The sequence below is a fragment of the Lonchura striata genome, chromosome 3 (assembly GCF_050655825.1).
Source record: "Lonchura striata isolate lonStrDom1 chromosome 3, ASM5065582v1, whole genome shotgun sequence".
Classification (NCBI taxonomy): domain Eukaryota; kingdom Metazoa; phylum Chordata; class Aves; order Passeriformes; family Estrildidae; genus Lonchura; species Lonchura striata.
This window is the reverse complement of record NC_140705.1, coordinates 26,987,384-27,014,593: the sequence shown is the minus strand read 5'-3', so window position 1 is coordinate 27,014,593 and position 27,210 is coordinate 26,987,384. Positions and strand designations below refer to the sequence as shown.

General features: G+C 33.5%; 1 protein-coding gene across 1 annotated transcript in view; it reads left to right on the top strand.

Annotated features, from left to right (window-relative positions):
* The window catches only part of LOC110468097 (protein eyes shut homolog), a 386,727-nt gene that overhangs the window by 11,745 nt on the left and 347,772 nt on the right, over positions 1 to 27,210 (top strand). Inside the window, exons 2-5 of the mRNA XM_085574727.1 lie at positions 4,866 to 5,025; positions 17,036 to 17,140; positions 17,399 to 17,538; positions 24,036 to 24,202. Of these exons, the coding sequence (XP_085430853.1) occupies positions 4,866 to 5,025; positions 17,036 to 17,140; positions 17,399 to 17,538; positions 24,036 to 24,202 (572 nt within the window). The remainder of the gene's footprint in view (positions 1 to 4,865; positions 5,026 to 17,035; positions 17,141 to 17,398; positions 17,539 to 24,035; positions 24,203 to 27,210) is intronic.

Here is a 27,210-nt window from a genome sequence, read left to right as displayed (position 1 = left end):
TCGGCTCTGCTTCACCCTCCATTCCACCCCCCTTAGCAGGTGCCTATAGTTCCAGGTCATATGTATGGGGAATTATCATGGAATAGGTTTTGAGCATGCCAACTGCATTCCACCCAGGGAGCAACAATTGTATTTTACCCTATATTTTCCATACCTAACTTCTGTTAGGATGTGCGTATAACTTCTCAGCTTCCTCTAATTTTACGGCCAGTCATCTTTCCACAGTCCTCTTTAGTGAAAGGTCAAAGGAAGATCTTCACAGAACCTTTTTTGCTTCAAACTGAACAACCCAAACTCTCTCAGCCAGTCTTAGGAAAACTGCTCCAGCCCTCTGTGTCTGCCCTGGTGACCCACTCCTATTACATCAACGGCTTTGTTGTAATGAGGATCCCAGACTTGGATGCAGCACTCCAGGTGGGATCTCACCAGTATTAGAGGAACAGAATTACCTCCCCAACATGCTGGTCACGCTGCTTTTTATACAGCCCAGGGTACAGCTGGCTTTATGGGCTGCATGCACGCATTGCTAGCTCATGTCTGGCTTTTCATCCAACCTCCAACACTCTCTAACTAAGCTGTTGTCAATCCCTTTCCCCTTAGCCTGTGTTGGTACCAGGGGTGTCCCCAACCAATGTGCAGGACCTTACATTTGGCCTTGTTGAACCTTGTTATGAGTTCTCATGGACCCACATCTCAAGCTTGTTCAGCACCCTGGATGATGTCCCGTACTTCAGGTATGTCACCTGCGCTGCTCAGCTTGGTGTCATCTGAAAATTTGACAAATATAATAAGTTAGGACCAATTAAATTTTTGTTTTAAGTTTTAAAGTCACTTCTGTGTCCTGGGGTATTGTAGGTTAATTATCAATATTATAAAGCTTTAAGATTTATCTGTTCAAATAAGGAAGTGAGTAAAACATTCTCCCCAGATAAATCCCTCAATCCACTAAGAATCTATATTTTTTTGGTTAGGAGCTAAATTTCTATATATTTCTTGCAGTTATTTTTTCCATTGTAAGTGACTTCTAGAATTTCAGTTAGGAATGGACTTTACGTACAAAAAAATGTAAACAGAATTTTTTTTAAAATTAGGGTAAGAATTTTGTTTTCTTCATTTAAACAACTTTCAGAGCTCCATCAGTGCAGAAAAATAAAAATACTTTTATTTTTAAGCATTTAGTGTAACAGCATGTTCAGAGTTCTTGAAGCCTTTTTGTCACAAACCAGTCACTCCAGTTCCTAATTTCAAAAATACCTATAGAAAAATTTGAAAATAGGAACACTTCTAAGGATGTTCACATAACTCAGATTATATTTGTGGAACGGGGGGTAGCAGGGAGGAGTGGGCAAAGAAGAAAATATGAGCATAGGAATTAACAACATAACAGAATAATGTAAGTTTAATCAAAAATTGAAGGCACTAATACCCAGTTTAATGCCTGAATTTTGGGTTGAGTTAGAATTTTCTCCATGTACTTTAAAAAGGGCAAAGAAGTATAGCATACAGACATCTTCATTTTGCAAGCCACTTTACTAGGCAATTGAAAACTGTGGAGGAAAAAAAGAAAGGTTATTGTACCAGTATGCCATGGAAGTGATTACAATTAAGCTTAAAAAAAATTGCTTAATGTTTGTGGAAAGTGCTGGCTTAAGCATCCATGCCTAAGACTTGTCCTTCAGTTATCCTCAAAATGATTCAGGCATAGTCTGGAAATAGTCATTCAGGTCCTGAATGCTGTCTTGACAGCAATGCCTTTCACTGCAGGTGCAGAAAAGTCACTTTTCTAGAGGAAAAGAAAATGAAGTTTTCACAACTACAGTCACAATTCCATCTCTGAGAACAATTTTTTTTAAGTTAACTTGTATCTACTAGAAATAGGGTCAGACTTCAGTAAACTTGTCTGAATTTCTTTCTTGCAGAATGGACTTAAAACATTTAAAGAAAGAAGATACTGCCTAAACAGTTTTTACCAATAAATAGTAATGTTTAGTGTCTGGGTAGGTAAAAGGTTGAGTCTAGTCAAGGAGAATTACCAAATGGGTCCTCATGAAAAATACTCATAAAGGAGAAACTAGCTTATAAATTTGTATAGGTACAGTGGCAGAAAAAAATGAGATCAAGGAAAATGTATGCCCACTTCTGAATGAGGTGGATGACATTCAGTGTCTGCTTTGGTTTTCACTTACAATATGTGCATTTAAATTTCCCAAATCCCATGCCAGATGGAAAAAAATTAGAGGAATGAAATACCATTAGTTAAAGAGAAATGCCAAACAGGACCATAGGCAACGAGGATATTTGTAAATGTTTTGTAAATGTTCAAAGGGCTTGATAGGATACATCCATGGAAGAAGAGGGAGTGACCCAATGTAATCAAATAATGATAAAGTGTAGGTAGCTTAATCTAATACTGGCTTGCTTAGTAAAAACACAAAGAGCAGGTCAAATTAAGTCATCAGTCCCTTCTGCTCAGCACTTGAGCTACCTGTGGAGTACTGTGTGAAGTGTAGAACTTCAATGTACAAAAAATAAGACTGACAAAATTATAAAAAGTCTTGCGGAGAGACATCAACATTGTGAAAACTTTGTAGCTTATGAGGAAAGGCTGAAGGATCTGTCTTTGTTAAACCTTGAAAACAGAGCTGAATAGGGACATAATTTTTTGCTTCATCTCCTCACTGGGCAATCATAAAGAAGATGGAACCAAATTTTTCTCAGAAGTGCATGACACTGGAGTGAAAGGCAACTGGCAGAAGTTGCAACAAAGGAAATTATGGCGAGGTAGTGTGAAGAAATTGTTCATAATGTAGTGTGAGTGTACTCAAGCGCGGCAACAATTTGCTCATAAAGGCTGTGGAATTGTCATCCTTGGAGATATTCAGACCTCAAGTAGACAAGATCCTGAGCAATCAGCTTACATTTAAAGTTTGACCTGCTCTGAGCAAGGAGTAGGACTCTATGACCTTCAAAGATCTCTCTCAGCCTAAATAATTCTGGTGTCCTATAAATGTAAAATATATTGACATATAATATAAATTGGCATATATATATATATATGAATATATATATGGACATATAGGATAAATAGGATAAATGGCATGTTTCTATAGGTTTGCCTGGGATAAGCTTTGTGAACTGACTAAGACAGACAAACCCATAGTTACCTAAAACATGCCATCTTGTTTTTACCTCTTATTACCTTTCACTTAGTAGTGTCATATTTAACCAAACATAACATCAAGAACCAGGACAGTACATAGCAGTAAAAGGTGTTTCTGGAGATCGAGGGGTGGGAAATCAGGAAATATCAGGGATGTGTATGGGCATTGTCACAACAGAGTGATGCAGGAATAAAAATGCAGAAAATTAAAAGGAATATACAGCTGTGTTCTTCCAGGCCTTGGGAGATACATCACACTTATTCCATAGGCTATCACGCTCCTTTTACAGCTAGGTCACTTTGGAGATGGCAATCTGCTTTAGTTATCTGCTGTTTCAATCACTGAATGCAGAGACTCAGAGTCAGGGATTTGCATCAGTACAGTTCCCTTAAAGCCTTCACTTGACCACTTAAGTACTGTTCATTTTTACAAAATATATATGTCAGGCAACCAGAGATCATTGTAAAAGGAATGCTTAAAAGACTGAAAGGTAGGTCCAGTTTTAAACTTTAAAACAAACTTGAATGAATTAATTCACAAAAAGCATACTTAATGCTAGTAGTTTTCAAGATTGTTAGGCATTGTCAGTACACCTACATACTGTTACTCTGTGATCACACAATGCTGTGGAGCTGGTGCTGAAGGGTTAGTGCTGATGGCTGTGGTCCCTGGTGATGCCTAACAACAAAGGTCAAGGTAATCTGTCTCATGAGTTCTTTGAAGAGAGAAGTCATTACTGAATTGAGCCGGTCTTCTGTCTTTATCCTTCCTCTAGATTTGATGGTTTGCAATATTTTATCTTCCCCCAAGCAGTCCCCCACCCTTCAAAAAATGATGGTCTCCTCCTGGTACTACTTGCCTTGAAGCTTTTTACAGTAATTTTTTTCCGTAGTCAGCAATACATTCTGCATATTTTCTGTGCTTTATGCTAATCTTGTTCTTTGGCTACTTTCTTTTTACTTGTATGAGTCACTACAGCATATCTCTCTGTCTTTGGTGGTCACATGCACACATACTCATGTAAAATGTCTGTGCATTGTGAATCTGGTACATCATTCCAGTATTCTGAAATACTCGCATGCTTCTGTTGGCTATACTGTTTTATTGCCCTCATAATGGGATTCAAGGCAAGCTACTACTAATTATATTTAATCAGAGCACTTGTATGAGTTTTACAGGATTCTTTTGAGAATCTAATATAAGCTTCAGATCTTCCCCTTTCCTCTGAAAAAATAATTTTATTTTATTTAATAGATAGAGTCTGCATGTACAACAGAAACCCTGTACTATGTTTTCTGATTACTGGTTGGTGACAGTGTTTGTCTTGCAGGCTCTGTTATCACCACTGCCCAATATCTCCCTCATGTCTACCCTTTAAAATCTTCTTGCACAATCAGTTCTTTTGTTCCTAATGGCATTTTTATCCCTTACAGCCAGTAACTGTCTCACCATTTCCCCCAACTCATGTCCTTTTTTCCCCACAATTTTTCAACAGACATGGTAGATGAGTTTTGCCTCTCAACTGTTTTATCATCTGCAAATACAGGCATGAGGAATAGTCTCAGCTTCATGCAATACGCTGCATTCTACCACACCTTTATTGGTAGTAAAATAAAAAACCCAAAGAAAATTCCACACACTTTTACATTGCATTTTTATTTTGGGTTTTCTGTGTTTGTTTGTTTTTGTGTTTGTTATATCTAGTGCCTCTGTGCACCTGGATGGACAGGAGAATTTTGCCAATTTGCTGAAAATGCATGTTTAATTTACCCAAATAATTGTTCTGATGGAGCAACTTGCATTGATATGAGTCAACTGAGAGAACAACCTTTGTTTCAGTGTTTGTGTCCTCGTGATTTTACAGGTAAGACATATACAAATCATGTAGATACAAATAATCAAGTTTCATTTCTTTTTAAATATTCAAATATAAGTATGCTGGATTAAAAAAATAAAAGGGGTGAAGAAGTATTTGCAGAGTAAACACACCTCTCTGCATTTTCTTCCTTCTGCTGTGATGCCTATAAAATCTAAATAGAATTTACAGATTCCTTTTGAATCTTCCAATTAAGGTTACAGTAAGAATAGTCCTCAAATTGGCTTTAGCTTCACTTTAAGAGACTAAGTGTATGTCTACATATAAAAGTTTTGCATGCGAGTTATTTGTCTGACATCTCATTATAGTTTCTGGATATCTAATTAATGAGAGAAATGGGGTTCAGGAAATTTGTTGGTTTTTTATCAGCCTGTATTTACTCAGGTAACTTTACTTAGCTTTTGAGAGCTGAATTCCACCTTCTATTTAAATACCTTAGTGGACCACCAGTGATTTATGAAATTTAATTTGGTGTGGGATTAACTGATTCATTTTACATAACTAAAGCCTAGTCTTTGAGGTTCTCTGTATTGTCAGTAAGTCAGTTTTTTAGAGGGGATTATAACCACTGTGTCAGATACTTGTTAGTGATTGACACAATTTCTTCAGCAATGTTTCTCTTTTCATTAAATACAAAAGAAGCCTAAGAAAGTAGCTTATATTAAACACACTGTTTTTTTAAGTGACAAAGAAAATAATTTCTGATTTTTCCTCCAGCCTTATACATTAAATAGAAGCTCATTGAATCTGGATTCTAAAATCCTTCAGTAATCCATGTCTGCAGAGGGAACTGAAAGAGGAGATTCAAATGTGATTCACTGCAGGTTTAGGTAATATGGAAAGAGACATTAGCCACATGTACATTGATTTAAAGATATGCCAGAAATATTGAGGGAACTTTAAAAATAATTTGAAATATAGAAACAATATTTATTACCCAAAGAATGAAAATTAATTTAATCTAGAGAACTGATGGCAACACACAGAGAAAACAGACTTTAAATCTACTACAATTGAAAAAGAAACAATAATTTGATAACCCAGAGATTATCGACCTTTTTCTTCACTTCTCCATTATTCCCTTTAAGATTTTATTTTTTCAGTCTGTGCTTGACTTTTTAAAAGTTGGTGTGACACCTATAATTATGAATTTGTGAATAAAAGTAATGTTTCACTAAAATACTTCAAAGCTTTGGAGATCATTTAAGGTTTCTGGTGTACAATATTATAATGAAACAAAAGTTTAACAAGTTACAATAAATGGCAATAAATATATGCAATTAATAGAATTAAACATTGCCAAACAGTGAGTCATGACTTAATTCAAGTGGAAACAACTTTATTGTTCATGGACACCTTCCTATGAGGCCAAGATTCTTTTTTTGCGAATTCTCGTTATGAGGGGTTCTACATATTGCAATAGCATTTTTATTTTTTTTTTAATTTTTCTGCTTTACAATAACCAGTTGCTTCTTCAGTCTTTATCCATTAAAAAAAAAACTGTTTATACCTGTTTACTGTTTCACTTATGTATTTGGAAAGGGAAAGAGTGAAGGGAAATGTAGTAACAGTTTTGGTACATCTACTTGACTTCGAATTAAATAGTTTCTGCAACCAGAAAAGCTATTTAGTTTCACATCTATTGTTTCTTAATTGTGTTTTTAAATTATAAACACTACAGCTGCAGCTTTTGCATTAATGTTCAAATCATGTTTGGAACATCTTGGGGAACACAAAATATGACATGATGTAATATTCTCAGCTGTAAACAGAAAGACTTTGATTTAAAAATGTAATAAACCCATTTCAATTTGGTTCCATACTCTTTAACAAAACCTTGTAGAAACTTAATATACAGACATGAAATTTTAAACTATAGATTTTATTTCTGTTTATATGTAAAAAAATTTGAGTCATTTACTCAGAAAGTAAATGTTAAGTTTAAATGCTCATAGAATAAAAGGTTATAATAGATAGTTATTTTTGTTGAATAGGTGTCATTATTTTTGTGTTTTCAATTTCTTTCTACTGTGAATTTCTTGTTTTCATTTTAATTTTTCTTTTTTCTGAAAGTGGATATAAGCCTTTGAAACTACAACAGTGGTTGTAAGTAATATGGCTTAGGGCATTGAAACCATCCCTATCAGCAATTTCTCAGGTCCTGCACAGTAGACCAATTGTCCTTGAATAAACTTTCTCTAATTTATTGCTATCTTTCCTTGTGTGTAGAGCAATCATATTGGCAGGAATTGATATGGCACGTTAGACACTTCATTCTTACTTCACAGAAAAGTCCTTTAATTAAAATATTCTTACTACTACTAAAATAAACTGAATCCCAAGGAAACTCACCAACCCGAGTTAAAAGTACTACTTCAATTGCATACTTTTTCCTTATCTTAAAACTTTTTATAAGACTCATTAAGATTGTTCATAGATTTATCCACAATTTATTTTTTCTCTTTCATTGTTTTATTCAAACAGATCTTCTAATTTCTGCAGGCATATGGGAGATGTATATAAACATACTTTGATGGAGATTGCCCTACTGAACTGTGTAGGATACTTGAAACAGTATTCTGTAGAAGGTATCTCTGGTGCCAGAGTAACTAATGTCCCAGAGAATGAGATATGGGATATAAAAGTTCCTGTATTGTTCAAAGCCTAGTTAAGGCAACATTTATACTAGTGAACAAAAAAATTCCATGGCCTAATTTTAATCCTCCTCGCTGGTCAAATTTTTAAATTCTTTTGTTCTCAAGGATATAATGGTGACATATTTTAACCTTGGTGGGCAGTTAAGTATCAAACATCTGGTTGTTCACTCTTCCCCAGTGAGGTGTTGGAAAGAATCAGAAGCACAAAAGTAAGAAAAGTTGAGATAAAGAGAAATCATGAAGTCAAGCAAAAGCTGTTCACATAGACGAAGCAAAATAAGGAATTCATTCAATAATTGCTGTTAGCAGGCAAGAATTCAGCCATTTCTAGAATATTTGGAGAAGATCTCTATTTCATGTCAAAATGCAGTGATAATCTCCTAAATCTCAAAACTCAAATAGATAAAAAGAGTAGTATTTTTTTTCCCACAGTTCTAATCCCTATAGTAAAGATGAGCAAGTAAAGGAATTTTTGAAGCATCATGGGAGGTCTCTATATCACAGGACCATACTGGAATTACACATCGGTATCTGTCTCAGCAATAGATGCTGCCATTTTAATCTTTGTTCATTGCACTTTATATCTTATTGTGATTGTCACCTCTGAAAGAGATATGGTTAGGGCACATAGTTCCCAAACATCAATGATCATGTAGTGAAATAAAGGAATAAAAGAAGTCACTTGTTAAGTAGTGCTATAGGAATTCACTCAGAATACTTACATTCATAGGTGAATAAAGAGGGAACAGCTTGTTGCTTTTCAGAAGACTCAGTTTTTTATTAAAGAATAACTTTCAGAGATAACTGTCAGAAAGCGATAATAACAACCAAAGTACTTCTCATTCTAATCCTCTTCAGCAGATGCCCAGAAACCTTACCTGCTTTTTAAAATGCCTTTTAGGAGGTGTGTCCATATAGCATTAGTTAGGGTGAAAGGAAAATGGTTTTAGCTAGTCTGTTCCTTTAACTTTGCTCACAATGCAGGTCTCTCCCAATACCAATAAAAATCCAAGAAAAACATAATTACGCTGACTATAAGTCAGGAGGATATCATGCACTGAATTGGAAGAGATCCACAAAGATCACCATGCTCAAGTCCTGGCTCTGCACAGGACCACACAAAAAATCACACCACCTGCCTGAGAACAATTCACAAATACTTCTTGAGTGCTGTCAGGCTTGGCACTGTGACCGCTTCCCTGGAGACCCTGTTGAAGTGCCCAGCCACCCTCTTGGGGAAGAACTTTCTTCTGATATTCAACCTAAACCTTTTCTAACTCAGCTTCATTTCTTTCACTTGAGTCCTCTCCCTGATCACCGCAGAGAAGAAATTGGTACCTGTCCCTTCTATTCCTCTCCTGAGGATGGTGAAATTCCTCAGGTCTCCCCTCAGTCTCTTCTGAACACACAAAGTAATCTCAGCTGCTTTTCATATAGTTTCCCTTCTAGGCCCTTTCATCTTATTGTGGCCCTTTTTTGGATGCTCTCCAATAGCTTTATATCCGTCTCATATTGTGGTGGCCAAAACTGCACCCAGGACTCAAGGCGATGCCTCACCAGAAAGTGTTTTGTAAGGACACTGATCGTTACACTATGACCTCTCATCTAAGATGATAGCAAGATGAATTACATGAAAACACAACAGTTTCAGTCTATCTAGGGCATTCAACATTACTAATTGTCATGAAAGGACAGAGAAGTAAGCAATGAAAAAATAAAAAGGACACATTATCCATACTGGCATAATATTTAATTTGAAGCAGATAAACTCCTGGACGATAGGTGAGGGCAATGGCCAATGTCTGATGTTGTAGCATACTTGTAGTTACTCCAAGCAGACTGTGATCTACAGTAGTTCAAGTCAACAACATTTTCTCAGGTCTTGATTTGCACACAAAGTACAAAGGCTATTCAAATTTTATGGGGGAAATACTTCTATTATTTTGGCATGCAGTAATCACATGAATAGCCAAAAGACTATAAAAACATTCTACATGAAAATTCAAGGAGAAATGTAATATCTGTATTTAAGTTCTGCCTGATTTTAAAATGGAACAAAATGCTCCCAGTGCAGGCAGATATTTATAGTATATTCATATTTCCTAACAGTTCAGTTTCTGGTTTAATTTGCTGTGCACAGTGTATTTTGCCCAATTGGGTAAGTAGGAATTTTGATGGAATTTTTGTTCATTGTGAATAGTTATGGTTAACTTAAAGATGCTGTTGTTTTTTTAAGAAGCATGACTGTATCAAGGTCTGGATTTCTAAGCATATAATTAGAAAAGTTCTCAACTGGAAGACATGCTTTAAAATATACCATTAAACTTGGCATATGGAATCCTTCAGAGCTATATCTGCTCATGAACTCCAAAAATTACTTTCACCCACCTCTATCAACCTTGTATTTTTTAAGAGAAGTACAAGCTACTTGACTTTCTGGGACTATTAGCCTAGAACTCAGACTTTTTACAAGGGTCTGTAGCAATGGGATGGGGTAACAGCTTTAAATTGAAAGAAAATAAATTTACACTACATATAAGGAAGGAATTTGTCAGAATGAGGGTTGTTAAACACTGGGCCAGGTTACCTAGAGATACAATAGATGTCCCATCCGTGGAAGCATTCAAAGACAAGTTGGAGAAACGTGAGTTAAAGATGCCCCTGCTCATTGCAGGAGGCTTTGACTACATGATCTTTAAAGGTCTCTTCCAACCCAATCTATTTTATTATCCCATGATGAACCTTTGGACTGTTGCCTCAGTGCACTGACATTTGTCTTTACTCCAGGCCCATAAGCTATTATCTTATTCTTAATCCAGAATCCTTGTATCTAAATAATTAGACTAAATTTGTCAAGGAATATTTTCTAAAACTTAAAAAAGCTCCACGTCCTCTCTGGAACCCAAGAGTGCTGTTCAAGTGTCTTCCAGAGAGCAGAGGGACCTGAAAGTATGGTGGTTTTTTATCCAGGCTAGGTATCCTTCTGTAATTTGCCTTCTCTCAGTGGGTGTCTCTGTGAATGACTGTTCCATATTATTTCATATTTCACTTAGGATGAGTGAAAAAGGATCAAGCTAGATGAATTTGTTGTGTCCCAGGCATGAAAATTTCTTTGCATATTCTCCTAGTAACCTGCTGTGTTTTTTTATATGAACCAGATTTTTTAATGAGATGTATAAAGGGCACTTTGACCAACAACAAAACAAATAAAAAACCAAAACTTTTGTAAGAGGACAAGAGACTTTGAAGGAGAGGTCTGCAAAAGACTTTGCTAAGAGATGAATCGTTATGACCAGATTTTCAGCTAAATCCTGAATGCAGCTAAGAGAAAGGACAGATAATCTATTAAATGGTCAAAAGTCTAATTGTATGTTCCAGAATAATGAGTTCATTTAAGAGCCAAGGTTATTAAAATACATCTCAAACAAATTTAAAGACCTTCTGTAAAGAGTACCTCAGCTAAAGACTTTGCTTAACCAACAGTTGCAGAAGAACATTCAGAAAGGACTATTCCTAAGTGCCCTTAAATGATTAGTTGCATTCTAAACCAGGAGAAGGCAAAATTTTAAATGCATATTTAACTTTTGACTGTGTACAATTCATGCAGTAGTTGATAACTGCGCTGTCATAAGCTGACTGTAGTCAGTGGAAGTCTTTTTGATTTTTTCAAAAAGCTTTAAATTCTGGTCTATGTGAATAAATTATGACATCTGGTAAATTTTGATAATAAGCATAATAATGTTTACTTGAACTGGAAAATGTCCCTTTTATACTTTGTATCACCATAGTCTATGAAGCTGGGACAGTACCTAATGAACCTAGGTGTTTTACTTTGGCTGCTTTACCATATGTATTTCTTTATGTTGAAAACATTATGTTGCTGTCCCAAAAAAGGAAATAGTTTTCTAGAACATTGGCCCATGATATGGTGTAAATATGCCTAATCATTTACCCTAATCAAAATCTAATCAGACTTAGTGCATGATAAGTTCTAGTCTTGGAATTGTTATCTCCAATCCTAGTAAATTCTTGCTTTTCATGAACTAATGGAATCTATCCCCTTTATATGTTAATTAGAAAAACTGTGTATTAGAAAATTATGACTGCATTTTTCTTGTTTACCTTATTTAATTTCTTTCTTTCTTTGCATTGTTCTTGTTTACCTTATTTAATTTCTTTCAGGAAAATAACTCTTTTTCACAGGGATCTGTGAAACACCTTTGTGAAACACTTATGGAGATACTAAGGAATTTTGGAAGTAAAATAACAGAAAAAAAATATAATTAAACCTGAAAAATTCAACAAAATAAATATTTTTATATTATTTTTCAAGATGGCTGTATCATTTTTAATTATTTTTCATTAAATACAGGGATATGGTAGTGATAATCAATGAATGAGCAATTTCAGTATGATGTACTTTAGAAATCTAAAATTTAATAATGTAGTCTAAACAAGTTGTCTAGATCTGATCTACAGCTGGGGAAGATTTTCCAGTTTCAAGTTTCCTCAACCTACCTATAGCAAAAATGCCTCTACCAATGAGAACAATAACATGATCCATTCTTCAATGTTTGGCTGTAGGTAATTTTTTTTTTATCAGTATACAATTATATTCTGTTCTAAGAAGACTGAAAACCACATATGTTAATCTTAAATAAATCTTCATTTGAATATTTATTCTAATGAGTTAATAAAAGAGTTTTTCCTAATGTCAAACCCAAGTCATTTAGGCTTGATTGTCCAACTGTCAGGCAGAACTTTGAACACCTACATGTGTGAATTCCAGATCATATTTTTATTTCTGTTATTTTTAAATTTCTTTTCTCATTCACTGAAATTACTTTACTTAGAAAACCACAAATATTTATTACTATACCTAGATTTATCTAAGAATGATTTACTGCACATTTCTACACAGTTCCAAGGGAAAATAAGGAAATATTCAGAATCCATGGAAACCTATCTAGTGGTTCCAATCACTATTACTGTAAATGGATTTAGTGTATTTGGAAATAAATAAATAAATGTAAAGTTCCAGGAAATTAAGTAAAATGTGTAATTTTCAAGTGATTACAATGTATGTACCAGGCTTGTCACTCTTTGATCTCTTTAGGTTACATGGAAAGAGCTGAAAATTTTAGAGGGCTCCACTCATACGACCCCTTTTGGACTGAGTTCAGGATGAGACACATCACACAATAAAAATGGAATTTTTCATGACCTGTAATGCAATGGCATGGATGCAAAAGCCAGCATGTCAGAGATTTAAGATTCACTCAAAATATGTCCATGAGCATATTTTTTGAACTTCCTACTAGCTTCTTGGTTTGAATGGTTTAAAAGTAATGGTTCAGTGATAATTTCAGCATGTGCACATGTGTGTACATATGCAGTAAATCTAACTGGGTGTTACAACTACCTTCAAAGTCAAGGAACAAAAAAACATACCAAAAAAAAAAGTCTTGAGTTTAGCTTCATTAAATTACTTTGGAGAATAAACATTTTAAAATAATGATGATACAATCCAGTACTTGTGCACTGAAAAGAAGTGTTAGGTCATGTGTTCTTTTTGTTTGATAAACTTGTTACCATGTGATATAGCAAACTAAAAATGTTTACATTTTTATAGCAGATCATCTTTATACACTCTTTATTAGCACACTAGTTGTTACACAGTTTCTGAAATAAAAGAGAAAAATATTAAATTAGGAGTGGAAGTACAAAAATAGAAGATCACATAAAACTAAAAAAAAAAAAAACTCTAGCAGCTGTAAGTGCAGCCAAAGTCCAAGGGAATGCAAATTCTGTTTCATAGGTTAAAATTTTTTTGTCAATTAAAAATGAAACACACTAGAAATGCTGGCTTTACTACACTGTGCAAAATAGAATGCAACTGTGAGTTATATTCTTTTTAAGAACCCTCAGGGATATATGTGATAAAGTCAGACTTAATGGTACATAAGGCTCTCAATAATTCTATTATGTTGAAAGTCTGTGTTATGTGCAGGGTAGAAGCACACTATATATGCACCTAAAGCCAAAAATGTATTGATGAAATAACTGAAATATTAACATTAAAATCATTATCAGGGCAAATTTAATTGTTGCAGAAAATGAGTGGAAATGCAGTTTCAACACAAAGCCCTCAGCTTACTTTTAGAATTTATATTGAATTTGCCACTTTTCTTCTGGTCCCAAAGTCCATTTAAAAGATTCCTCACTCTACTGATGTTTTTTCAACAATGTCACATTTTAGGCTTTTTAGAATTCTTTGGTGATTTTTACCTGAATTAGGCTATTTGTTGTAATGTATTTAAATATACTAGTAAATTTATTATCAGGTATAGACATAAGTACACTAATTTATCTGTTTTTTAGCTGGCTGGTATGAACCCCAGAGCTATGTACTTGCTTTAGTTAATCATGGATTCTAAGCTAACAAATACACAGATGAGAAGCAAGGTATATTCTTGCAGGTTTAGTGTGTTAATGCAATTAAATGTTTCATCCCATGGTACAGAGACGGTGGAAGTTGGAAGATGCATAAAAGGAACTGAGAGAGATTACTTGTGTGCATATGGATGGAGTTAGAAAAGCTAAAGATAAGCTGGAAATTAAAAGAGGAAGAATCAAGGAGGAAAATAAAGTTTCCTCTAAATATATTGGTAATAAAAGAAAATTAAGGAAAATAATTAAACAATTTAACTTTTAAGAACACATCCTTAAATAAATAATGTATAAGCTCATTTACAAAAATAAACAGTGCAACAGTAGTTAATGAGTAGTCTTTAATCAAATTTTTTCCCTCCTCCTAATATTGTAAAATCTCTTTATTTTCTCCTTTGTTCCTTAGGCCTGCTGAACTTATTCCTGATAGAAGAATAACATGCTTAATTGTGCACAAAAATCTTGTTTGAGTTCTCTAAGTACTGCATTTCTCAATTACTCAGCCCTTACTCACTATGAAGTGATAATTAAGCATTAAAAGCTAAGTGGATTACTGTGGAGATCTCTCCTGATATCCATTTATCACTTAATCAGACTTTAATGCCATAAATTATGCATTTCTCAGCAGTATTCAGATTCCAATAAATTCTATAACAATTTGTAGTTACTAGTTTTCTTGACCTCATTGTGGCAGAGAGAAGTCATAAAGTTTGCTTAAAGGATACTGCCACTATAAGAATTTCAGATTTACAGCAAAATAATTCTTGAAGCCTGTTGGGTTGCACTAATATTTATTCATAAGGGTTTCTTGGACAAGACAATTCTATCCTCATGAATAAACATAAAAAAAGTTGATCCAAAATACATATTGAGTTGAATTTTTTTCCCAGCTTCTTTTTTTTGCTCCTGATTTTGCCTTCCAAACGTCATTAAAGAAAACAAAACAAACCAAACCCCACAATTTGTAGGAGATTGCAACTTACTTAGCACATTCAGTTACTTTTGGAATGAAAATATCTATTTATGTGTTAGCATGCCTTTTTGCTGGCCACTGTTACATGAAAAGTGGCTTTCTAAAAGTATTCATTATGATGAAATCTCCCCAGAAATGCAGATACTTTGGGTTACCATTAGAGTCAACATGAACAGGGCAAATGAGAGTCTTGCAAATAGAAGGTCAGGTTGCCCATAGTTTCCCATATAATATTACATATATAACAATAATAAATAGCAAGAAGTATGTAATTTCCTATTTTCTTATGTTCACTATTACTACATATTATTGAAAATATTTTAATTAAGTAAATTTATAAATTATAATAAAATATAATATTGGCTGTTAAAAATTTGATTGATGTTATCAGTGGATGATTTTTAACTGAAAACTGAAAGGATAGAGTAAATGTTAAAATTCCTTAAAAGCATGCTGGTCAACCTCTCTGTAAAAGAGAGTTTGCACTAGTCGTTTAGCACCTCTTGGCCCAAAATAGGGATTTTTGGCCAACAAATCACAGCATATTCCTATTTGAATTTACAGAAGTCCATGAGAAGCAATCTTTAGGTCTTAATTTGGGACTCCATTCCAGCATACTAAAAGTGAATGAAATTGGCAGAAAATACTGAAGGAGAGACATAGTCATTTCTTACCAAATTTTACCCTATCAATCTGTGTTTTCCTGATGTCTCTAGCTTTAGGTCAAAATGATAGATGATTAAAAATTTTAAACCAATTTCATTATTTGAAGTAACTTTATTTATTTTTTTTTTTTACATATGAACAATTTCAAATAAAATACTAACTTCTAACTCCAAATGTTACAGGACATATTATATGATTTAAAAAATTATATGCATTTCTTGTATATTCCTTCCAAACATTTTTCTCTAGTACAGCTCTTTTATGTTTTTTGCTTAAGCCATAAAATAAAACTGATTACAAGCTAGTTGGTGGTAAAAGCATCAGTAATTTGCACTTATTGTATTTTCTGAAGTTTTGCTCTTCAGAATATCTCAAAATCTTCTACTTTTCTCAGCAGTAAAGATTTTTTTCCCTTTTTCTCTATTCTTTATACTTTCTAAATTTGGAAACTGCCCCCCTCCCTGCCCCTCCCCCACCCCCCTGCCCTGCTCTGAATTCCTACTGTAAAAATAGTAAATCTAAAAAAATCAAGGAAAACAAAATAAAGCACATCAATAACAAAAGAAAAAAAAATCAAGAATGCATACACAGAATTCACTAATTTTTTTTCAGTACCAAAAAGAATAAAAAGTGAAAGTGCTTTTTTTCTGTCAAATCCATTTGTTTTCCAAGACTAATGGATGATCTTCCTTATTGATTCATATTACATTGCATGAGATCTATTTCTCTTCAGTACATTTTTTTAGAACTGTTCAGTTAAAAGTTTAATTATTTCTTTCTGGTGGGCTAAAAGCAGTTTTCAGCTAAATGAACAAGTTGTTTAGTGAATCACACTAAAGGTTACTTCATATAAATGTGGACTAGCCTTTTCCTAGCCAAAATAGAGCTCAGAAAATACATAATGAAATATGTATATAATATATATATAATAGGGCATCACCTCCATTTCAGGTAACTATTCCCAAGGAAAATCCACCCTCTTCAGCTCTGTATCCCCTTCTGGATAAATTGTTTCAAATGCTGAAAAAGGATTTTTGGTTTGACCTTTTTTTAAAAACACTGAAATCTATTTTTTATATGTATAACTGGAGTGAAAGAGTCTGAAAACATACACAAGATCTTTAACCAATATTCCAAAGATCTTATTTAAAGAAAGTTATCCTGTCAATATTATTAATATAACTTAAGGTGTTTCCTTAAGAACGTGATATTAATTCCTAATCATTTTAGGACTTTTTTTTTCTTATTTCAGGAGAATTCTGTGAGGTGCAAATTGACAACTGTGGTTCCAATTCATGTGAAAATGGAGGAACGTGTATTGGCTATGAAGATCATTTTAATTGCACTTGCCCTATAGGTGAGCCATTGGTAATTTTTTCTAACAAAACAAAATACTATCCAAATATTTATGTTAAGAAATAGTGACATAAAAACAGCAATGTATATCAACAAATGCAGTGAACATTTTTATGAAAAAAAAGGACTTTTTCTCTTTTTTCACAAAATAAAACTGCCAAATAACTCTACTAGAGTGGTGTTAACTGCTAACACCCTGAACAGTCATAATGTCAATATTCTGAATGAACTGTGATTAAACAATCTCTTTGTGGTGCAGGTTTTGAAGGTGAAAGATGTGAACTCGATATTGATGCCTGCTTATTCAACAATATAAGCTGTGCCCCAGGAGCGCTGTGTATGGATAAATCTCATGGATTTAATTACACATGTTTATCACCATGTATTGGAAACACAGAGGTAGGATAAAGCAATATATTCTACCCAGAGTTTTTTGGGAAATCAAACAACTTATTCTAATAGCAGTGAGCTGATGAAGCCTCATTTTGCATGGGTTTCCTAAACATAGTACTAATTCTTGATATATTCTCCTGCTAATTTCCTTTTTCCTGTGTAACATAAGTATATAAAAGTGTGTGATCGGACTAGTCTGGTTACTGTTCAAGACACCATGTGATGTCTGAGCTCTGCCTTTCTGGTTCTTCATAGGTTTTGTCACTGAGGTCTCTTTCTATCCCCTACTTGCTGCTTCTGTATTCTGAAACTTGAAGAACTTTAGGCAAATTCCCTTTGCAATCTTTGATATGTTTAAAAGTTACCAGATAGAAGGCTGATGGTACAGCAATGCACAGAAAAAATGATAGAAGTTTTATTTCCATTACAAAGAAAAATAACAAGCTATATTCAACAACAAAAAGGCAAGACTAATTACACTTCAATGGGAGATGAAAATGCAGTTAGAAATAAATCTATAATTGCCTTGCATGTTACTCTTCAATGCTCACAGCATATGGAAATGAATGCTACTTTTGCACTTTCAAAGTTTTGAAGAAGAAATGTATTTGTTGTATCCTTCTCATAATCCTTTATTACATTTTAAATTATTTTTGGGCAGGATTCATTCATATCGAGGTGGACTATGAGATTATGGTATGGGTTAAACCAAAATACTGTTGCACTTTTTTATTATGATAGTTATTTTAAAAGCTCTGTACATAATGCTATATAGCCTTCCAAACAAGTACACAAACGTGATGAGTGTTTTACAGGCTTTATAAATTATTTTATTGAAATATGTTCACCATAAAATATACTATGCATAGTAGGCAACATATTTACAAAAATAATCAATATTTATGTCACCTTTAAGTCCATGAGTAGACACTTATTAGTGAATATGAAATATAGCACTGAAAAACTTACTGGCTCAAAGGTTTATACTTAGATTGTTCAGCATCTGGTAAATTTAAACATTTTTATGATTTAAAGTGTCATACTGAGTGCAAATATATTGGCAAGTACATTGGCATGACATAGTATCATAATGGTGCAATCATCATTATGGCTACTTAGTATGGGAAGTGATGGTGTGCCAAGGATGCTGATAGGAGCTAATAAAATATTTTACTGTAATATTCACTTGAAATCCCTCAGACATATTTTATTTATTCATACAGACATTTCAAAGACTATCATAAATGTCATATAGGAAAAAAAGTAATTTTATATATATAAAAATATAAACTTACTGTATGAGATGCTTGATTTGGGCATAATGTGAATAATTAGTAGATTTTTTTATTGGGAAAAAGAATAGAAAATAAAATTATTGATCTATATACTTAAGTTTTACCTGTTTTCTTAGCTTAGAGGTCATTAAAATTATATAATTTCCTTCTTGGAAAAAAACAAAAGGCTGTATTCAAATAAATATTTTAGTACATTTCCGAAATAGTGTAAGCAATAATTTGAAATTAAAGATTAGACTTATTAATTGAAATCAAAGATTATTTATTAGTCAATAAATTTCATTACTAAGCATTTAATTCTTAATTTATTTGTTGTCAAGAGAAAATAAGTATACATTTTTGCATCCTTTAATTTATTTATATTTCCAGTGGTATCTCTGTTATGCTGAACTGCTTAAATCTATGTATTCAACCAAATAGATTGGAAAGAATGCTACTATTTGTAATATTTTCTTAATGAACAAAAAATAGACATAATTAATTGGGGGTCTTCTATCTCTGTATAAATATGTAATAATATTAATGCATTAGTGTTTGTTTTTTTTTTCTTTCCCAACCCAACACGCTATTATTGTGTTTATTTTTTTCAAGCAAATATTAAAAATATTGAGATGAACAGGTTAAGACAGGGAATATCTTCCTTTAAAATTCAAAATCTAATCTTAAATTTGTAATTAGGATAATGCCTGCTTGCTCTGGACAAAGAATTATGAAAGAACTCTAAACAAATCATAATTTTATCATCTTTAAATTAGTGACTTCCAACAGGACCAAATTTAGCCACTTTGTGTTATAATGCCTTTTCTACTGTATTGTATTCAGCTAGACATGAAAAAAGAATAAATAAAATATGTCATTTTTCAATTTGAATAGTCAATTTATGCTACAATTTTTAATATTTTTATTAACAGGAGCTCATAGAGAATTTATAAGATCACTCATAATAACAAATAATTGTAGTGCAACATGATAGGCTTAAGTAACAGAATCACAGAACCATAAAAAAAGCCCAGGTTGAAAGGGATCTCATAAAACCACCTAATCCAACCTTTCATGGAAAAGAAAGCCTTGGTTAGATTATAAATCACATTTTGAAAACCTCAAGTGATGGAGTTACTGCATCCCTGAGTAGTTTAGATACCTTGAAAGTCCACCTGTGACCCAAAAAATCACAAATTAAGAGGTGTTCTACGACATTCTAGGCCCCTCACTTCAAGAAAGTCATGAGGTATTGGAGTGTGTCCAGAAAAAGGCAACAGAGCTGGTGAAGGGTCTGTAAAGTAAGTCTTATGAGGGGCAGCTGAAGGAGATGGAGTTATTTAGGTTGGAATAAAAGAGTCTGAGGGGAGACCTTCTCACTCTCTACATGAAAGAAGATTGTAGCCAGGTGGGGGTCAGCCTCTTCTCCCAGGCAACCAGTGACAGGACAAGAGGACATAGCCTCAAGCTGTGCCAGAGGAGGTTAAGGTTTGGTATCAGGAATAATTTCTCCACAGAAAGGGCTATTAAACTTTAGGCTCCACAACCTCCCTCTGCCCAGGGAGGCAGTGGAGCCACCATCCGTGGAGGTGCTCAAGAAACAACTGGATGTGAGACTTAATGTTACAGTTTAGCTGACATGGTGGTGTTTGATCAAGGGTTGGATTCAATGATCCTGAACATCCTTTTCAGCCTTAATTCTATGATTCTATGTGTGATTATTTTTAGCGGCTACAGCTACATCTTACTAATGAATTTTATTGTTTCCCTTAAAACACTTATTTTTCAAAATTCTGTCCGCAATCTTAAAAAATCATTGTTTTCTAAAGTGTAACCATAAACAGTGAACTGCAAGATATTGACCATTGGTTATTGTTTTTTAAAAAGAAATTAGGAATAGGAATTAAAAAGTACTTTACAATTATTTTTTGTTCTCTTTTCAGTTTTAAGATGTAAACAGACTAGCTTAGCAGATATCAACTTGGTTTGTCAAAAATAATTACCATATGAGTTAGGAACTAAACCACATCTGAAAATTCCTCTCAGTGTCTATCTACAACTTTATAATACTTAAATTTATTGAACTCCATTTGCATATTTTACTTGAAAATGTTCTCTTTTTATGAACCATGATCCCATATTACACTTGCAGTCAAGACCATAGTTCCAACTTTTTAAATGGAATTATCTATATGCTCAGTATATATTTAGTGTTTAGAGGAGCTGCCACTTCGGTGTTTGTTCTACTCTGTATATGCAGCTTTATAAAGTTTCATTGTCTGTAAAAGTAAGACAGTTTTTGTTTTCAATATTTTTAAGACAAACATTTTATCTAGTTGCTTAGTGTACCACCAGTCTAGGAAAGAATATAGGTCAGTTTAAATAAAATTGCACATCTGGAAAAATTTGAATACTCAGGAACAATTGACTTTGCAGTAATAAACCTGAAGACTATAGTAAAATTGTATGCTTGGGGGAAAATACATATATGTGTGTGTTTTTTTTAATATATGTAAAATGTAATTTCATTCAAACTGAACAGAATTCCATGGAATGTAAGATGAAAGAGGAGCTGTAAATAAGGACTACTGTCTTATCTTGAGCATTTGAAAGCATGTGATACCTAAAGAGACAGGCATATAGTTGTATCCCAAAATTCCTGCAAAGGAAAGATAGAAGAAGAATAAAATCCTCTAAGGACTAATTCCTAGCTGAAATAAAGTCTACTAGTTGATTTTGGAAGAAAGTTATTCTTATATTTTATCACGGATACATAAAAAGGCAGATTTGTGTTAAAATACTTGCCGTAGACTGAAGTATGGTGGTCAGACTGACAAGAATAGACCTGTTAATGGTCTGTTGAAAAATAAGATTTTTATTTAAATACATTCCGTAGTTTTCATTTTGATTTAAATCTTTCGATTACACTAGCACCTTAAAGGGTAGCACCTTTCTTCACAGTGTAAAGTATCAAAATTACATAAGAGTAAATTAAACATAATGTAATAATATTGAAATATTTGTCTTAATTGCCTAAGGTTTTCTGGATGTTTTTATGAGTATGAGCTTACTTGACCTATTTGATCTTTAAGAAAATAGTAAACATCAGGATAAAATCCAGCAAAAACATATAAATACAAAAGTAAGAAAACACATAAAAATAATTTTAAAATAACAATTCCAATACCATATACACATAGAAGGGGTTTTTTCTTGCATTTAGATTGAACTGCATTTTCCTTCAATATGTTGTTATAATGAATAAGTATCCCAAGGTAAGTTTAAGATTCAATACAGGGAGCATAACAAAAATCTCTTCATTTTAAGGTCAATTTAAAACTTAATCAAAGACAAATTAATATTAAAATATTTCTGCCAAGGACTGTTATTATTACAAATCTTAATGACATTATAAAGAGATTCAGACTCAAACTAAAGTACTAGTGCATTAAGTCTTCTTCTAGACACCATTTTCTTTAAAAACCAATTGATTAGAAGGAGGAGTCCTAATTGCTTTGAAATGAATATGTAGTTATCTTTCTTCATACTGGCAAAATTTTCATGGAAATGAAAATGAAACCTAAAAAGTAAAATGAAGAAAGGAGCATTAATTCAGATTTATAATGTTGAAGAATACAGGAAATACTGGTTTTGTAAGTAATAATAGCAATTAAAAACAAAAAGGAAAAAAGCTGTTCCAGTCTAAATTTTTCAATCTTTCAGTATCTTCAGATTGAAAATAAAGCAGCTTCTGATTTTCCCACAGCATAGAAGTAATTTATAAACTTATAAAGATTCAAGGATAGATTGAATCTGCATTATAATTAAAATGAAATAAAAAAACCCCAGTCTTTTCCTGATAGATACATATTAAGCTAAATTATACAACATAGGAACAATTTCAATTACTCTTTCCATGGAAAAATAACAGTCTAGTTCACTATTGTCCCTCCTAAAACAAGCACATTTTAAGGGCAGTTGTAAAAATTGTACTGTTAAATTAAAACATAAATGCATTTTATTACCTTAACAATAAATTGATATATTGATTTAATAGCCTTCAGTATTTTAGGTTCTTGGAGACATATCTTTTCAATATTACAACATAAAAAGATTAAATAACCATATTTACTACCAATGGCTTATTCCATTAAACTCTTTGGGAAAAAATCCAAGATGTAAAGAAAAAACTCTTTATGTATATGGTGAGTTGACCCAGGCTAGATGCCAGGTGCCCATTGAAGCCACTCCATCAATGCCCTCTGCAATTGCACAGGGGAGAGAAAATTGATGATAAGTTGAGATAAGGGCAGGAAGAGATCACTTAATGATTACTATCACATGCAAAAGAGATTTCACTTATGGAAATTAGTTGAATTTATTACTAACAAAATCAGAACAGGATATTTAGAAGTAAAACAAAACTTAAAAGCACCTTGCCTCCTACTGTTCTCTTTCTTGGGTTTAATTTTATTCCAAATTTTCTACCTCCTCTTCCCTACAGTGGTGCAGGGATATGAGGAATGGGAGTTATGGTCAGTTCATCACATGTTGGTTTTGCCACTGCTTCCTCCTCAGGGAGAGGAGTCCTTCCCCTTCCATGGTAGTTTCCTTACCATGGCAGACAGTCCTCTACAAACTTTTCCAGTGTGAACCCTTCACAAGGGCTACAGTTCTTCCTGATCTATTACATCTTCTACAGGATGCAGTCCTTTAACAGCAGGCTGGTCCATCATGGGTCTCCCATAGGGTCACAACCTTCCTATGGGCACCCACCTGCTCTGGTGTGAATGTTCTCCAAGGGCTGCAGGTGGATCTCTGCATCCCCCATGGCTCTCCAAGGGCTGCAGGGCACAGCTGGCTCACCATGGGCTGCACCAGGAGCTGCAGGGGAATCTGAGCTCTGGCAACTGGAGCACCTCCTGCCCCTCCCTCTGCACTGACCTTAGGGTCTGGAGAGCTGTTGCTCCCACATGTTCTCTCTCTGCTCTTCTCTGGGTGCACTTCTGTGAAATAAGCATTTTCCTTTTTCTTAACTCTGTTACCCCAAGGCTCTAATGGGCTCAACCTTGGCCAGCAGTGTGTCCATCCTGGAGCTGGCTGGAATCTGTCAGGCATGGGAGCAGCTTATGGCAGCTTCTCAGAGAAACAAGCTCCATAGCATTCCCTCCACTACCAGAACCTGACCATGCAAACCCAACACAGTGTATCTGTAATTCTCATCCTCAGGTATGTGCAAATGGAGGCAGTTGCTTTTATGATGAAGAAAATCAGAGAGCTCATTGTGTCTGTGCTCTTGGATGGGCTGGAAACACATGCCTTGAGAATATTAATGACTGTGAGACAAACCAGTGCCAACATGGAGCCACATGTGAAGATGGAATTAATAAATACAGGTACTAACATATTGCTATCTATGCAAGCCTTCATAAAATGTTTTATGCCATATGAAGATATTTTGACTTTCAGAAAGAATTACAAAGGGTGTTGTTAGTGCAGTAATATAATTTTCATGTCAAAAAATGCCATGCAATACTTATTTTCAATAAGGATGTGGATTCAGTAAAATTGTATATTCTGAAGTATTGCAGGAACAAATATTCCTCTTTGCTGGTCAAAGAAGTTAAATCAACTATGCAGAAGCTCACATAAACAATCTATTTTATTAAATGGCAAACATTTTTGAGCCTGGACTCTGTCATAGAGTGTCTTATAAAAATTTGAATGGTAATTAATGATCATTTCAGTTATTGAAACATAAAACTATGTGTTGTCCTTATTAAGCTGTAACATCCTGTAGATATTTTAAAAATGAGGTTTTATAAAATATGGTGAAAAAAAAAATGGAAAATATTTTTTTCAATTAACAGAATTCAGCTGTTCTTATCAGACTTGAATTATTTATTTTTCCGCTGCAAAATCCAGAGTAAATAATACTTCTCCATAATATCTGTAAATGTATTTTGAAAGACATTATGCTGTGCAATGCCCTACTTAGACTCACTGTAATTAGTATGCTTTAATGTTTCTACGTATAAAAGATTGCAATTGTGCACAAAATAAAAATAGAAGCAATTAAAGATGTCTTCAATTTCACTTCTGTTTTCAAAGTATCTTATGTAAAAATAACTGAAATCACCAAACAGGCACACAAATAGAGAAAAGTGATTGATTCGTAGTATATCAGAGTTAAAGGACTTTTGTCAAGGAATCCTTACAAAGTAAACATCCTTCTTTTTTTCCACTTTGCAACTCTTGTATCAAATTACTGGACCATATTTTGGCACTTTATTTAACTATTAAATCTGTGGGTTTCCTTTCTTTATCAGGAAAATAAGCCTGACAGAATTATAAAGCTATGTTTATGTTACACAATCTACTAGCATTTACTGAGAAATTAGTAGTTCTGAAGATATCTGGTAATAAAGAATTTTTGATTTTAACTTGCTAATCCAGACTCAGTTTACTGACAGGAAACACTTAATTCTTATTTTCAGTAATTGAAAGACAAATTATATTGACATATCAGTCTGTTTATCTAAGAAACAGGAAAATATACCATTAAGATCTGAATCTCAGATGGTCAGCTTTGTTAGCAGAAAATTTGACCCCAAAAGAACACGACTGGTTATTTGGTCAAGACAAAGTGTATCTGCTCTGTTGAGAGAGAGTTGTTGTTTCTCAATGACAATGAACATTTTTTAAAATGCCTAAACTATACCTGCCTTAAAAAAATATTTACCAAGTTATTGTTAGCAAGTGAAATAAAATATTTTCCCTTTTCCAATACATGATAAAAAACTACAAGAGGAAATGCTGAATGTAATGCACCTTTTCTAAATATTTGTAATTGCATTTCTGTCCTAAAATGGGTATAATTTTTATCAAGGTATTTATCAAGAGTTGTATTTGATGCAAAGTAGTTTCAGGAAGACATAAGAGAACTGTCAGCAGAATATATGGAGAACCAAATGTATAAGTGTCATTAAGAACACTACAAAGATACATTTTTTTAAACTATTACAGCCATTCAAAATCTCTCTTAATGAGCGCAGAAGATAAAGATATGGCAAAAATTTTATATGTGTTAGATTTTGTTTTACATAAAATTACTATAAAACTCTAGACCTTTCAGTTAAGAAATCTTGCATTTTAAATTATTAAATTTTGGTAATGTATTTTTCTAGTGGTAGCTTGATATAGTAATGCTAACACAAGGAAATCATAGAAAATATCCAACTTCAGTTCAAGAACATCCTTCTCTTGGAAGATCTCAGTTTTCAAGCCATCTTTTTTCCCTTTCTTTTTTTTTTTTTTTCCCAGATGGGAAATAAGCTGTCAACTGAATTAAACGTTTCTAACTTTTTGTCTCCTTACCATGGCATGCACTTTTTCTCCTCCCATTTTCAAAATACTGTTCCAGACTGTAGTGTCACCTAGAGGTATCTTTATATATATGCAAAGAATTTCCTTTGAGTTCAGATTGGGGAATTGCTCTAAGTGAAGGAGGAGGAGTTTTAAACTTTTATACAGTGTAATTCTCAGCAAGGCTGCATGCTAAGATCCTCATAATTACAATAAGGAGTCTTAAGAGTTTTATTCCTTTGGTTTAGTGAGCCTACTCTTACAACTAAAGTGGCCCAAATCACAGTGACACAAAACCTGTAATTAATTCAAATTAATTGTTGTACTGCCAGCTGAATCTGTGCTGTTGTGATATCATGAAGTAAGTCAATCAGCATGTATTTAAAAAGATAACTTCAAAGAATTACTGCTCTTGCCACTGGGTTGATGGTGTAGCTGTCAATATGAATCTGGCAGATACCATGCAACAGAGTAATTGCATCCACACGCCAAAAGAATCTCTTGACTTTTGATTATATGTACTTGAGAGAAAAAGCAACAGATAAGATTCATTACCTTAGTAAATAGAAAATGTTTCTACATTAAAAAGAAAACAATAATAATTTTTCACTTCTAAAGAACCTGTATTGTTTGATTATGTTCTGTGTAGGAGAAGAGAGAGAACTGATTTAATATGCCTCAATGAGAAGCATTTAATGAATAATTAAAGTGAAAGCGATCTTTGAGGAGTATAACCTCCTGTTTTAAAATCCAAGGGGAAATTTATTACTCTGATTTCTTTACCCTTGTAAATTTTTTTCTTCTCAATGTTACATTTTGGACAACCAATATTATAACTGAAATAAGACAATAACAATAGATACTTTACTATTGTCTATTCAGTGGAAAGGAAAGATTTACCACTGTTTAAAAGGTCATGATGAACTATTATGTTTTTAAAATGTATTTTAGTCAATAGCTATAGCTCTGATGTCAGCATTTCATTAATGTTTATGCAGAAAAATATCTAATTAAGAAGTTAGGTTTGGTGTATGGTAAA